The sequence below is a fragment of the Dromiciops gliroides genome, chromosome 4 (genome assembly GCF_019393635.1).
Source record: "Dromiciops gliroides isolate mDroGli1 chromosome 4, mDroGli1.pri, whole genome shotgun sequence".
Classification (NCBI taxonomy): domain Eukaryota; kingdom Metazoa; phylum Chordata; class Mammalia; order Microbiotheria; family Microbiotheriidae; genus Dromiciops; species Dromiciops gliroides.
Window position 1 is genome coordinate 459,635,627 of NC_057864.1, and position 12,633 is coordinate 459,648,259.

Consider the following 12,633-nt stretch of genomic DNA (forward strand, 5'->3'; position numbering starts at 1 on the left):
CAAGAATCTGGCCACCATATCAAGAAGGTTACTTTGTTTTGTTGATCTTTCCAGTCAGGGAAGACCAAAGAATCAGAAATTAATGGCAAATTCTTTAAATTGCAGTTATTGCTGAAAACCTGATAACAAACTACACGTGCAGCATGGAAAGAACTGCTAAAATCTAATAAGAAACCATTACACTTTACCATTAGAGCATAAATAGAACACTATACGATTCATATGCTTGACTCCCAAACACCAGAGAGTTTAAAATACTTTCTACAAATTCTTCTAAGTTTTCTAATTTGCATGAGACTGACCTGTTGTCATCGAAAATCACAATAGGTTCAGCTGTTTTCTGAGGTTTTTTGGCCAGGAATAGAGGAGCCACTTTTATTTTTCCTTGAAAGAACAAATGTACAGATTAGAATTCATGTTTTCTAACCACGCTCCTTCCCAAATGCTTTCAAAAAGAGTTACTTTCTCCCTTCCCTTCGTCAGGAATAAATCATTGTAACATACTAAGTGAAGTCAGGTGGAAGATAGGTGGATATTCAGTAGATTAAAATTCATCAAGCTTCTCCTTTTAAGGGTCCATCAATGGACTTCTTTTCTTAGAATTATAATCTTAAGTATGATTCGAATGTTAAGCTTCCCAAGGGGAGAAACAGTCCATTTCTAAAAGGCACCACCAACAACAACTTATAACATCAATACTCTTATGAGAGCAACATACCAGGTAAATTCTTCGTAGTCTTGTTAACTTTTTTCCCCAGTACATCATTCAAACACTGAATTTCCTTCTGTTTGTTCTCTGCATTCTGTGAAGAAGCAGGGCTTGAATCTATAATTATAACTGAATCCTAAAATGAAGTAACAAAGAGATTAAATATTTTTAACCTATTACATATAATGCATTGCATAAAATGTATATGTAGAATTTGAAAGCTGATTGAAATAATGAAAATAATACTCATTTGGACAGATCTTTCCCCGTCCCTTTCAGAATAGGCCTGGATGAAAAGGAAGCATTTGAGCAGCCTCATTTACATCACAGACTTTTGTGGAGAGTGGAAGTGAGGTCATACATCCAATCACTGAATGCAGCATTGCTATGTCCACATGTGTGCACACATGGTCTTTCCCATTACCCCAATTATATGAATGAAGAGCCCAAGTACCTTACGAGGTCTCTCCTCCCAGCGTACGCCATTTGTGTCAGTACATCTCTGGAGCACACTGACATCTCTCTCCAATAACCTTTTCCTTTCAATGAGAACCTGCTGTCTGGAGGAACGCCTCAGAGGGGCCGGCCTTTCTTCATTCACCTTTGACTTGCTCTGCTGTATGGCCTTGGCTTTTTCAATCAACTGCTTTGCTTTTGATATGTTTTTAGAAATGTTGCTTGCCTAGTAATAAAGTCAAAACAGGGTTGTATGATATTATATAATAATGCATATAGAACATTTACTAAAAAAAACTTGCCAGGTCAGTACCTTCCATATTAATGGAGAGGGCAGAAAAAAAAATTCATGGATTTTTAACAGGGAATTTTTACCAAGCTTGGGGTTGAATTATACTGGGCTTACCTTCATCACTAGTCTGAATGTTTGGATGCAGATAGCTTAATATTTGCAAATGTAGTTTCTAAATTTCTAACTAGAATCTTAAATTCATTATAAATAAGATGTTTCTCATTTCCTTAAAGTGATCTATTCCCTGGGCCACCAAAACCTGGGAAAGGACCATCCCCAAGCACTTATTAAGTGTCTACTGCATACCAGGCACTGGGCAGATAAAGATAAAAATGAGACTCTCCCTTCAGGGAGCTTACTTTTACTTGGAGGAAACAACTTGTACTATGAGAGTATATACAGAATACAAGGTTGTTTTGGAAGGAAGGAGAGCAGTAGCTAGGGAGATCAGGAAAGGCTGAGTCTTGAATGAAATAAGGGTTTTTATGAGGCATAGAAGTATAAGAAAAGGCAAAATACCTGACCATCTGAATACAAAGAAATAAACATACACTTATAAAAAAGCAAGATAAGGTGGGGAATTATATGAGCTAATTTATGCAAACAGTGCTGTACTTTAGAACTGAGACAGAGAAGGGAAAGATTGGGGGGGAGAGGGAAGGAGGGAGAAGCAAAGAGAGAGAGGGAGAGGGGAAGAGAGGGAGAGAGAGGAAAAGGGAGAGAAAGAGGGAGAGAAGGGAGGAGAGAGTGAGTGTGAGCAATCTTCTCTGATTTGGGTAGGTAGGTTTAGATTAGTTGGTGATAAGGATTTGAGCTAAGTCTAACGAATGAGTAGAATTTAGATAGATGGAGATAAGGGGGAAACATTTTAGAACAGAATGGTCCCAGGCAGGAAAGCTCACAGATAACTAAAGGACAGTGAGAAAAGAGATTTGTATATAAGAGGCCTAGACCATTAGGTCAGAGGCTTCAATTGCCAGGCTGAACTTGAACATGTAAGGCCTAAGAGTCAATCTTTCAAAGTTTTAAAGCAGGGAGGGAAGGACCATGAAAGGGCTATTTATGAAAGCTTCAGCAGTGAAGGAGAAGTGGGAAAGGGGAGACCCGTCAGGACGCTCTGATCTCATCTCCCAGGGTGGTGGCTAGAATGAGAAGCAGCAGCAGAAACGCTTCTAAGTGTCTGCCAAATTCCTAGGTCAGCCCACATTCCAAGCTCTACTGGCTTTCATCATCACACTGGGTCAATGACAGGAGCCAAGGTGTGCCTGCTCCTAGCATGGCCAGCTCAGGGATGGCCTCAGGGAACCAGGCCTGTGGGACCCAAGAACACATGTCCATCTCTCACCATTAAGGGCCAGAAGATTTAAAGTGGGAAAGAGAAGAACTGACAGGTGATTATCAAGGTTGACTCCCAGAGGCTTCCCCCGAGTCATAACTGGCAGATGTGATTAAGTGTTGTTCAGAATGAGACTGGCTCTAGCCTAAACAATTCTGAATATAAAGAGATGTGCTTCTAGGTTATATAAAATGGCCAAATTGCCTAAGAGTACGAGGATGAAGGTCCCCAAGTTTGTAAACTGTAGGTCAGATAGAGGCCACATGATGGAGTGAAGAGCTAACCTCAAAGTCAGGAAGCCCCAGATACAAGTGGACCATCACTTAGCCTTTCGGTGCTCTAGGTCAATGGCATCAAGCTCAAAGAGAAATGGGGGCCACTGACCCTTACATTAGGGTCCCTGTGGGCTGTATGCTGACTTAGTTTTAAAACAGAATGTTATCTATGTTTTGTTGTACTTTGATTTTGTGAGATATTTCCCAATTACATTTTTTTTTGGTTTGTTTTTTTTGGTGAGGCATTTGGGGTTAAGTGACTTGCCCAGGGTCACATAGCTAGTAAGTGTCAAGTGTCTGAGGCCTGATTTGAACTCAGATCCTCCTGAATCCAGGGCCAGTGCTCTATCCACTGCACCATCTAGCTGCCCCCCAATTACATTTTCATGTGACTTTTTTTTTTTTGTGGGGCAATGGGGGTTAAGTGACTTGCCCAGGGCCACACAGCTAGTAAGTGTTAAGTGTCTAAGGCCGGATTTGAACTCAGGTCCTCCTGAATCCAGGGCCAGTGCTTTATCCACTGTGCCACCTAGCTGCCCCCTCCCCCAATTACATTTTAATCTGGTTGGGGCACACTGGGGGGTGTTGAAGGCAAGCAGGGAGCTTGACACCTCAGCCTGAGGCAGCTCTCTCAAAGTGTAAATTGTAGAGGTACATTGGTAGAGGATATGTCAGCACCTCCAGGCTCCCTAAACTGATGAAATTATAGGTCCAGTTCCTATCTCTTTCCTAATGAGCCTTATTTTTCCTGGGATAATAATAATAATGATAAATTTCTGAACCAATAACCTTAGGTATATAAACTAAATATGAAAAAGGCTCACCAAAGAAAATCTTTAACCATTTCAGGCCTACTTTTTTTTTCTTTTTTTGGTGAGGCAACTGGGGTTAAGTGACTTGCCCAGGGTCACACAGCTAGTAAGTGTCAAAGGTCTGAAGCCGGATTTGAACTCAGGTCCTCCTGAATGCAGGGCTGGTGCTCTAGCCACTGTGCCACCTAGCTGTCCCCAGGCCTATTATTTTTAAAGGATTTTATGGCAACAATAAGGTGCCTTGACAAAACTAAAGATAGCAATAGAAATGCTATGAAAAATGTTTCAGGAGGGTGATTAATATTTCTATTAAAATACACATGAATTTTCTTTCAATTTATTTCTGCTAGTGGTAGTTTTTAAAAAGTATAAACAGAAGATAAGACTTACTGACTTCTCTCCTATCTAATTACCTTTCTACTCTTGGGAGTAAAATCTTCATCTGTTTCAGTTTTCTTGAATTTTCGGGGTGAACTAATTCTGGTAAATTTCATCCTGAAAAAAGGAAAGATGTCAAGAAACATTTTATTTATCATCATGCTACATGAAAACCTCAACATCTAATACAGAAATGAGCCCACTAGAGATTCAATTGGATTACAAAATAGGAAAACAAAAGGTGACTGTAATCATTTTCAAGCTATCTACTCAGAGGAGGAATTAAGTTCAAATAAATCAATTAAACTTGTTTGAAAAGATTTCAAAATCAGGATTTTAAAAAATAATAAATGAAAAAAAAATTTTTTTAATTAAAAAAATAATAATAAATGAGCTTTAAAACAAGTCTGACCTTAAGGTCATTTTCTCCTATTTACCAGAAGTCATGCTTTTTCCTATTATGATATATCTCACCTATCCAACAACTAAGTCTCTACATTTTATTTCTTATTCAAGCCTCAACTGCATAAAACTCACATTTAAAAGAGTAATTCTGAAACACTTTAGCTTACTTTGAAAAATAAGAATTTCACCTAAAATATATCTAGGTCTCCTAAGTAATGACCCAAAATCCTTAGATAAAATTTGTGTAATAAATGTTAAAGTCCCCTTTTCATTCTGCAGATTAACAAGTTAGGTTCTAGGTGGGGGTGGGAGGGAACTAAAAATAATTTATTGTTAATAGATCTATTCTCTAGCACACAAAACACTCTAAAACATCCCAGAAAGACACTTCTTTTTTTTGGTTTGTTTTACCTAATAGGGCTTTTTGAATCAAAGGGCACTGTTATCAATTCGGCCATATACAAGCCATGCTGTTCCAAAGATGTGCTGTCAGCTGCTTTAGTAGAAACCTTTCCAGGACTGTTGACTTCCCCATCTTCAGAATCCCTATCTCCAATCATTATCATGTTTTTTCGGGAAGATTTTCGGATCGATTTTGGAGTGAAATCATTTACCAGGCTATCATCTAAGATATCCTTAGGATATGTAACTCTGACACCCTTTGCTGGTGTAGTGATTTTTCTTGATGATTTACTGCTGGCTTTGGGAGTAGAAACTTGTATAGGACCAGAGTCTGAGATGTCTTCAGAAATGGAGTTTGTAATGCTTAGGGAGAGAGTGCTTTTGGAAACTTCAGTTTTCTTTTGTCTCAAACTTCTTCTGATGCTACTTGGACTTTGCTTAATATTTACATCACATGAAGTACTTTCTTCCTTAGTAGCATCCTGAGTAGGCAATCTTCTCTCATCCTTTTTCTGAAGCTTTTCCCTCTTTCCTTTGGCCGGGTTTCTTTTAGGATTACAAGGCTGTGAACTGTCATTATTTGAATCTTTCTGCATTTTAGGACATTCTGTTACTTTAACTGAGAGATCTTTGCCTTCTTCCTCTTTTGAGGATTTTTCCTGAGCATCTTTCTGTCTTTCCAAGGGTTTCTCGACTCCATTTTTAATAGTTTCAAGTGAAGGTTGCCTAAAAGCATTCATGAACTGTTGTCTTTCTTCCACAGTACATTTTGGTTTTATGGCGTCAGGGCCTCCGGCATCTAACACAGCCAATTCTAATTCTTCCTCTGCTATGACAACATTGGATTTTCTTTTCTGAACTGTCTGTTCATTTTCAGACTCAGGAAGATTATTTCCAATCTCACTCTCCTTTTGTTTCAAGAAAATTGATGGTATTTTCATAGCCCTTTTCTCCTTTATCCTTGAAGTAGGCTTTGGTGGCATAGCATGGATTTGTGCTAGAACAGTCACTGTTTTAAGGGGCAGGGGCTGGGAACTTTCACAGGTTTCAGGATCACCAGTGTTACCGCTTTGATCCCCTTCATCAGCAGTATCAGGACTACAAGTTAACGTTTTTGATCCTCCTATGTGTTCCACTGTGTTTTCTTCCTGACTTCTTAAAAATTCTTCATAGGACACAGTTACTGTCTTCTCATTTACCGGGGCTGTTTCAGACACATGAACCCCAGGGCTGGAATCACTTACAGGATCCACAACTTCATCAGTTCCTTGCTTATTGTCCTTGGGCTCTTTTCTGGATTGTTGGCCAGATTCTTTTCCTAATGATAAATTTCTAGTTGGGCCTTTATCATCTTTGTGTTTCCTTTTCCTTAACTTTTTATAGTCGTTTTTTGTAGCACTTTGTTCAGTGTTTGCTTTCTTTCGGTCTTTTTGGGAGGATATTGTGCTTGACTGCTTTCTGTTACGGTAACTACCTTCTGAGAAGGGCTCTACATTTTTCTGAGTAAGTAAAGCAGAAGTATCACTTTCACTGCCCACAAAAACATTATTTAAGCTCATTTCTTCTCTGCTGTCATCACTACTAATTATTATGGGTTCATTTTCCAAATTTTTAATATCATCCAGTTGTTGAGATAAATTAATTCTCTTTCCCCGTGACTTAGGCTCTACATGGGAAGGACTGTTCAAAGGTGGGTTCCATTCTTTGCTATCATCAACATGCAATGGTTTAGATGACTGTGTTTTACACTCTTTAGCCACAGAAGGCTTTTCATTTATGGGTGAAGTCCTTTTAAAATAATCCAAGATGTTATTAGATTTGGGTGGGGAGAAAACTTTGTCCCCAGTCTTCCTTATTGGTGACATATATTCAGTAATGGTTTTACAGGAAGATCCATCATCTTCTTTCCTTTGCTTCTTGCATGGCTTTAAATTTAAAAGAAAAGAAAAAATATGTAATTGGGGAAAAAATAAAATACTAAAAAAAGAAATTTTACTTAAAATAACAGTAAAAAGAAGAGTATATTTTTATCTAAATAGACAAATGATGGGTTAAAAAAAGGATTTTTTAAAATAAAAATCACCAATTTATGTATATCAAATAAGAAAACTACATCTGAAAGATAAGAAAACATTAGAAATATCTAGAACAAAGCAACTTCTATGACTTATGAACAGTTTTGGGGAGAGACATTTGCCCCAACTTCAGTCTTACAAATTGTTGTCTTTTAAAGCAGTGGCCTTCTAACTTTCTAACCTTCTAACAGTAATTTAATCATAAAAGTATTTGGTTACCTTCTAGTTACATGTAGAAATAGTTTTCAACATTTGTTTTTATAAGGTTTCTAGTTCCAAATTGTTCTCCTTCCCTCCTTTCCCTCCCCCTCCCCAAGACAGAAAGCAATCTGATATAGGTTATATATGTACCATCACATTCAACATATTTCTGCCTTAGTCATGTTGGCAACACAGTAGTTTTTAACAGGGGATCTGTAGTAACATGTATCTTTTTGTTCCCAGTATAAATTAGTAACCTGGTTATCATATTTAATAGAAAACAGACATCAGGCTATTGATGGCTCACTATAAGCAAAATCAATGCTACCTTTTTGTTGTATGTTTCATTGGGAACCTTTAAGATTCCATTTCACCAAGTTTCAAGTATTTATCTTTTTTTTGGAAGAGGCTTTTTGTTTTTTGTTTTAAAAACAAGAAGCATAGCTAAAAAGCAAAACTTCTTTTCACCATGTTCTATCTCTTCCCATGGTGTAAATGCTAGCTGAGTATTCAAAAGGCAGGCAGCAGATGGGAAGAAACATGGAGCTTAATTCATCTCTCATTTTTACCTGAGGGTGTGTCTGGATACTCATGTCTGCTAACTAGAAATAAAACAATTACTTGTCAGATATTTCATATGTAACTAAATGTGCAGGTGTGACACCAATCGAATGGAAAGTGCTACGGTTTCTATGTCTGAGAAGTACGGAAATGCTCTTTTTCTCCCTGTTACCACAGAATGCAAACCCTCCTGGAGATAATTCGCTAAGAACAAAACAGGGTTGGCCCTTCCCCTGATTGGGAGTGACCCCCTGCAGAGCTGTCATTCGGGAGAGACAAGGACAGCTTCTGTCCCAGGTCCCACCAAGGCCAGACTTCACTGGGGGGCCGGCAGCCCCTCTCCTCGACTACAAGGGAAAGGTCTGGGGGTACGGTGGGGTGGGGGCAAACTCTGTTTGAAGACCACACAGAGAGGGAACAGGGTGCTGGGTGGACAGACCAGAAAAGCCCTTGAATACAGGGGATGGTCCCACTCCCACAGCACAACAGACGCCCAGGGTGGGGATCTGCACTCTAGGAGGGGGTGAGGGGTCCAGGGATGGAAAGGACCAAGGGGGCTCCTCTCATTTTACAAGTGGGGAAACTGAGGCGCAGAGAGGGTGAGCATGGTCCCCCGGGTGGTGGGCAGCGAGGTGGGCTTCAGACACGGGGTCTCTGGCTTCCTGCCTCCACCCGGCCATGAAAGCCCCCGCGAGCATTTATTAAACACCTGCTGTGTACCGGGGGCTGCCCCTGAGGCGCTTAGGTGAAGGGGGGGGGGACAGGACCCTCCCCTATATTAGAGGACGGCACTCCGTGCCCCGCCAGCGACTTCCCAGCCGCAATCCCCGAGGCAGCAAGAAGGGCCTGTCCACCGGAGGAACCGTCCGAGGGCTCGGGGGCCAGCCGTCTCGGGAGGGGGTGCAAGGCTCACCTGGATGTCCAAGTCCTTCCCGGGCGCTCGCGGCGGACCCGCGGCCGCGGCCACGGCCAGCACCCCGACCATGGTCCCCGGCTCGGCTCCGGGGCTACCAGGCCCTCAGGCGCGGGCGGGGCCGGGCCCGGAGCCGGCGCGCGCCGGTGCCATGGCAGGCGGGGCTGGGCCCGGGGGAGCGCGGGGCGCGGGAAGAGACCCCGCAGAAAGGGCGCGGGGCGCGGGACTCCCCACCCCGGCCGGAGGCGTCGCGCGGGCGTCTCCCCCTCCCCCCGCCGGCGGACGACCCTCGAGGGCCCGGGCGCCGGGGCTGCGCTGGGGTCGGAGCGGGGGGGAGGGTGCAGGCGGCAAGGGAGGCCCAAGCTCGGCGGGCAGAGATTCTAGTCAATTGGGTTTTCGCGCCGTCCGGGAGCACCGGAAGCGGGGGCGGAGCGCTGGCGCAGCATCCGGGACGAGGAGCGGACGGCGGCCCGCGAGGGACAGAAGGCTCGCGCCGCGAACTTCGGCGAGCCTCACTATCCGTCAGCTTCTGTCTCGGTCCCCAGCCTCAGGCACGACTGGCGGAGCTGCCAAGGCGAAAGGAGCCCGGAGCCGTGGGGTCCATGCCCCCATTTACCGAGGAGGAAACTGAGCCCAGAGAAGCTAAATGACCCTTCCTGGGTCCCTCTGTTAGCAAGTGCCTGAGGCTGAGTGCTGACCCCGCTGCCAGCTCTCTGCGGAACCTCGGTCCGGAGACCCAGACGGGTCCAGCCGTCTCCCCACTGCGGCACTTGGCCTCGAGGAATGGAGGCTGATGCCCAGGAGCGACCATGGAGCCCAGCTCTCCTCTAGGAGCTCCGTGGCCCCCTATTACCCACCCCCCAACCCCGATCAATTGCAGACCTCTCCTTCACAAGCCAGCCCCTCCCTACCTGTCTAGTCTCTGCAGTTTGGGGGATGCTCGGACTGCCGCGACCTCCCTTTAATGAAGAGCGCAAAGGTGGTCAGACAGCGCGAGTTATTCGAGGGAAGGGTCTCCAGGGCGGGAAGAGCTGGTCCGGTGCTACACCGGCTGTAACCTCTCCTCGCTCCAGATTACTTTGAAAGGAAGTAAAGCTTCTGGTAGAAATAGGTCTGGAGGGGAGGCCGTGGCCCACCCCTCTTCCCCAAATCCTTCCCCCATGCCCTCGGGCGGTTAGGAAGCTCAGCCAGGGGCCACTGGACCTGGAGATGCGTAAAGTGGCTCTTTACAAATGTTTTATTCGTGGTCTTTGTTATGATAAAATGGGCGTGCCCACCTTGTGGGTTGTCTGTAGTGACGGAAGGGGTCAGTCAGACGGAAGGAAATCAAGATTGCTATCATGTTGACATTTCAAAGCATATTTCATTTTCTTTTCCTGTACCTCACTGAGATCAATAATGAATAGCGCGCAGTGGCCCCACAAGAGGATCGAAAGAACTTCGAGAGCTGTTGAAAGGATTGTAGGGATTTCTGGAAAGCTCACTAAGGTACTTGGGAAAGTCAACTCATGCTCCCTAATTAAACCAACAGGCTGATTATACATATAGATATAGACATAGACATAGACATACACAAATATATAATATTTTAGTACATATAAATAATATATAGATAGTGTATATATTGTAATTTAAATTTTTTTAAATTCTGAATATAAACAACAAAAAATAGAGCATTCCCATATATGCAACAGGAGACCAAAAAAATGATTCTCTATGAAACTGCAGATCTCCATTTCATAAGCTTGATTTTCTTTAGCTATATAATAAATTCCACAAGTTATTTTCAAAACTATCCTGCTTGTACTACCATCTGAAGTGCACTTTCTTTTGATTTCATCTCTGCATTTTAAAAACTGTTTCTTTGGTCGTCTTATTTTTGGCATAATATTGCTAACCCTGCCTTTATTCCCCACAATGAAAACATAAAATGGAAGAACTGCAGGAAATACAGTGAGCTGCCTAAGATAGTTCTTTCACAAAAATCTAGAAAATACACCAGAACAAATCCTAAACACAGGCAACCTCAGACACTGAGACAGTGATCAGACTTTGCCCTGAATAAAACTACTTTGGGAGCACTCAAAGCATTGAGAACCCCAGCCTGAGCTGCCCCTGTGATCCTTGAATACTTACCCAATACTTAATACTCCAGGAAAGCAGCAGCAGGGCCCAAGAGGACACAGGCTCAGCCCAGACATCCCCTCCAAAATTTTGAGAGCTTGACCCTAACAAAGTCTGAAGAAAGGAAGTAGGCTGGGGGAAAAAAAGATCAAACAAAAAAGGAATCTTAAAACAATCTAAATACGAAGTTTGCAGAACTGCAGTTCAGAAATTTTACATTTCACCTTGGTTCTGCATTATCTCCTTTCAAAGTTTATGTCTTGGGGCAGCTAGGTGATAAATGATATTATGGTGACCCAGATGCTTAAGGCACAAACCCAAAAGAAAATAATGACTCCAAAACATCTACAAGAAAAGCCTCAAAGGAGAATACAGCTCAGCACAAGTTCAACTATAATTCATGAGGTATATGAAGCAAATTTTTGAAGAGTTTTAAAATGTTTTATTATAAAAGAAATGAGAAGCCATGACCCAAAAAAGTCTATAGAACAAATTTCAAGAAATCATAAAATTCAACTCCCCAGATCTCTTAGATGAAGAGGACAAAGTGAAAATGGAACTTTCTGGTCACCTTATGAAAGTCTCCAAAAATGGAAACTCCCAGGAAACCATATCCTAAACCTAGTATTTCCAGGTTAAAACAAAAATACTGAAAAACAAAAAAATAATAAAAAACCAAAAAATACTGTAAGCAACCAGAAAGAAAGAATTCAAGTGCTGAGGATCCACAGTCAGGATTGTAGAATATTTAGCAGCTACCACTTATATGAGAGTGGAGAACTTAGAATTTGATGTTCCAGAAGGGGAAAGATAGAGGCTTAGACAGAAGAATAATTTACCTAGCAAAACATAATGCTACAGGAATAAAAATAGATCTTTCATGAAATAGAGGACATATAAGCATTTTTTTTGAAGGGCTAAGGTAGAATTTATTATGATTCAGGAAAACTAAAAAGAGCAGGGATAGCAATTAGACAAGTTTACAATAAAAACAGACATGGTTAAAAGCAGTAGGCAGAGAAGCTACAGTATGTTTAAAGGGACCATAGACAATGAAATAAGTATATCCTGGTTGGAAGTTTGAGCCCTTCTAAAAAACATTCTTTGTGGGAACAAATAAGAAAGCCAAGGCTGGGTGATCTTTAAATGGCATCCCCTCTTCTTTTCAGCTGAGTTTCAGTGTTTTGGTTAGATCATCAGTGGAGCTGGTAATACTGTTATTAATAAATACTAAAGGCCTGGCACTAACAGAGACAGGTCTTATAAGCATTCTTGATGAAAAGTCAAGTTGTATAGGAAAAATACAAACAGAAGTCAAGAGAAGAGGGGCAGCTAGGTGGTGCACCGGCTCTGGAGTCAGGAGGACCTGAGTTCAAATCTGACCTCAGACACTTGACACTTACTAGCTGTGTGACCCTGGGCGAGTCACTTAACCCTAATTGCCTCACACACACACAGACACACACACACACAGACACACACACAAAGAGAGGAATATAGAAAGGTAAATTTGAGCAAGCAATCATAAGGGACTAAACAAAGATGTTTTTACATTTTAATTGTAGGAAGTTGATATATGTGTCCCATCAGAACTCTATTATCATCAGGGGTGATGGAGTCTAAGAAGACAGATAGCCTGGGAGAGGCTTCATTATGTTTAAATGATCTTAAAAGAAGAAAGGGAAGTAAGAGAA

The 12,633-nt window shown here is 42.1% G+C and overlaps 1 protein-coding gene across 1 annotated transcript in view; it reads right to left on the minus strand.

The window, feature by feature from the left end:
* Window positions 1-8,941, minus strand: part of ATAD5 (ATPase family AAA domain containing 5) — a 30,378-nt gene extending 21,437 nt beyond the window's left edge. The window contains exons 1-6 of the mRNA XM_043963584.1: window positions 8,816-8,941; window positions 5,075-6,990; window positions 4,294-4,375; window positions 1,164-1,391; window positions 719-845; window positions 303-384 (exon numbers count right to left, since the gene is read on the minus strand). Coding sequence (XP_043819519.1) covers window positions 303-384; window positions 719-845; window positions 1,164-1,391; window positions 4,294-4,375; window positions 5,075-6,990; window positions 8,816-8,887 — 2,507 coding nt within the window. The 5' untranslated portion in view covers window positions 8,888-8,941. The remainder of the gene's footprint in view (window positions 1-302; window positions 385-718; window positions 846-1,163; window positions 1,392-4,293; window positions 4,376-5,074; window positions 6,991-8,815) is intronic.
* Between the last annotated feature and the right edge of the window lie 3,692 nt (window positions 8,942-12,633).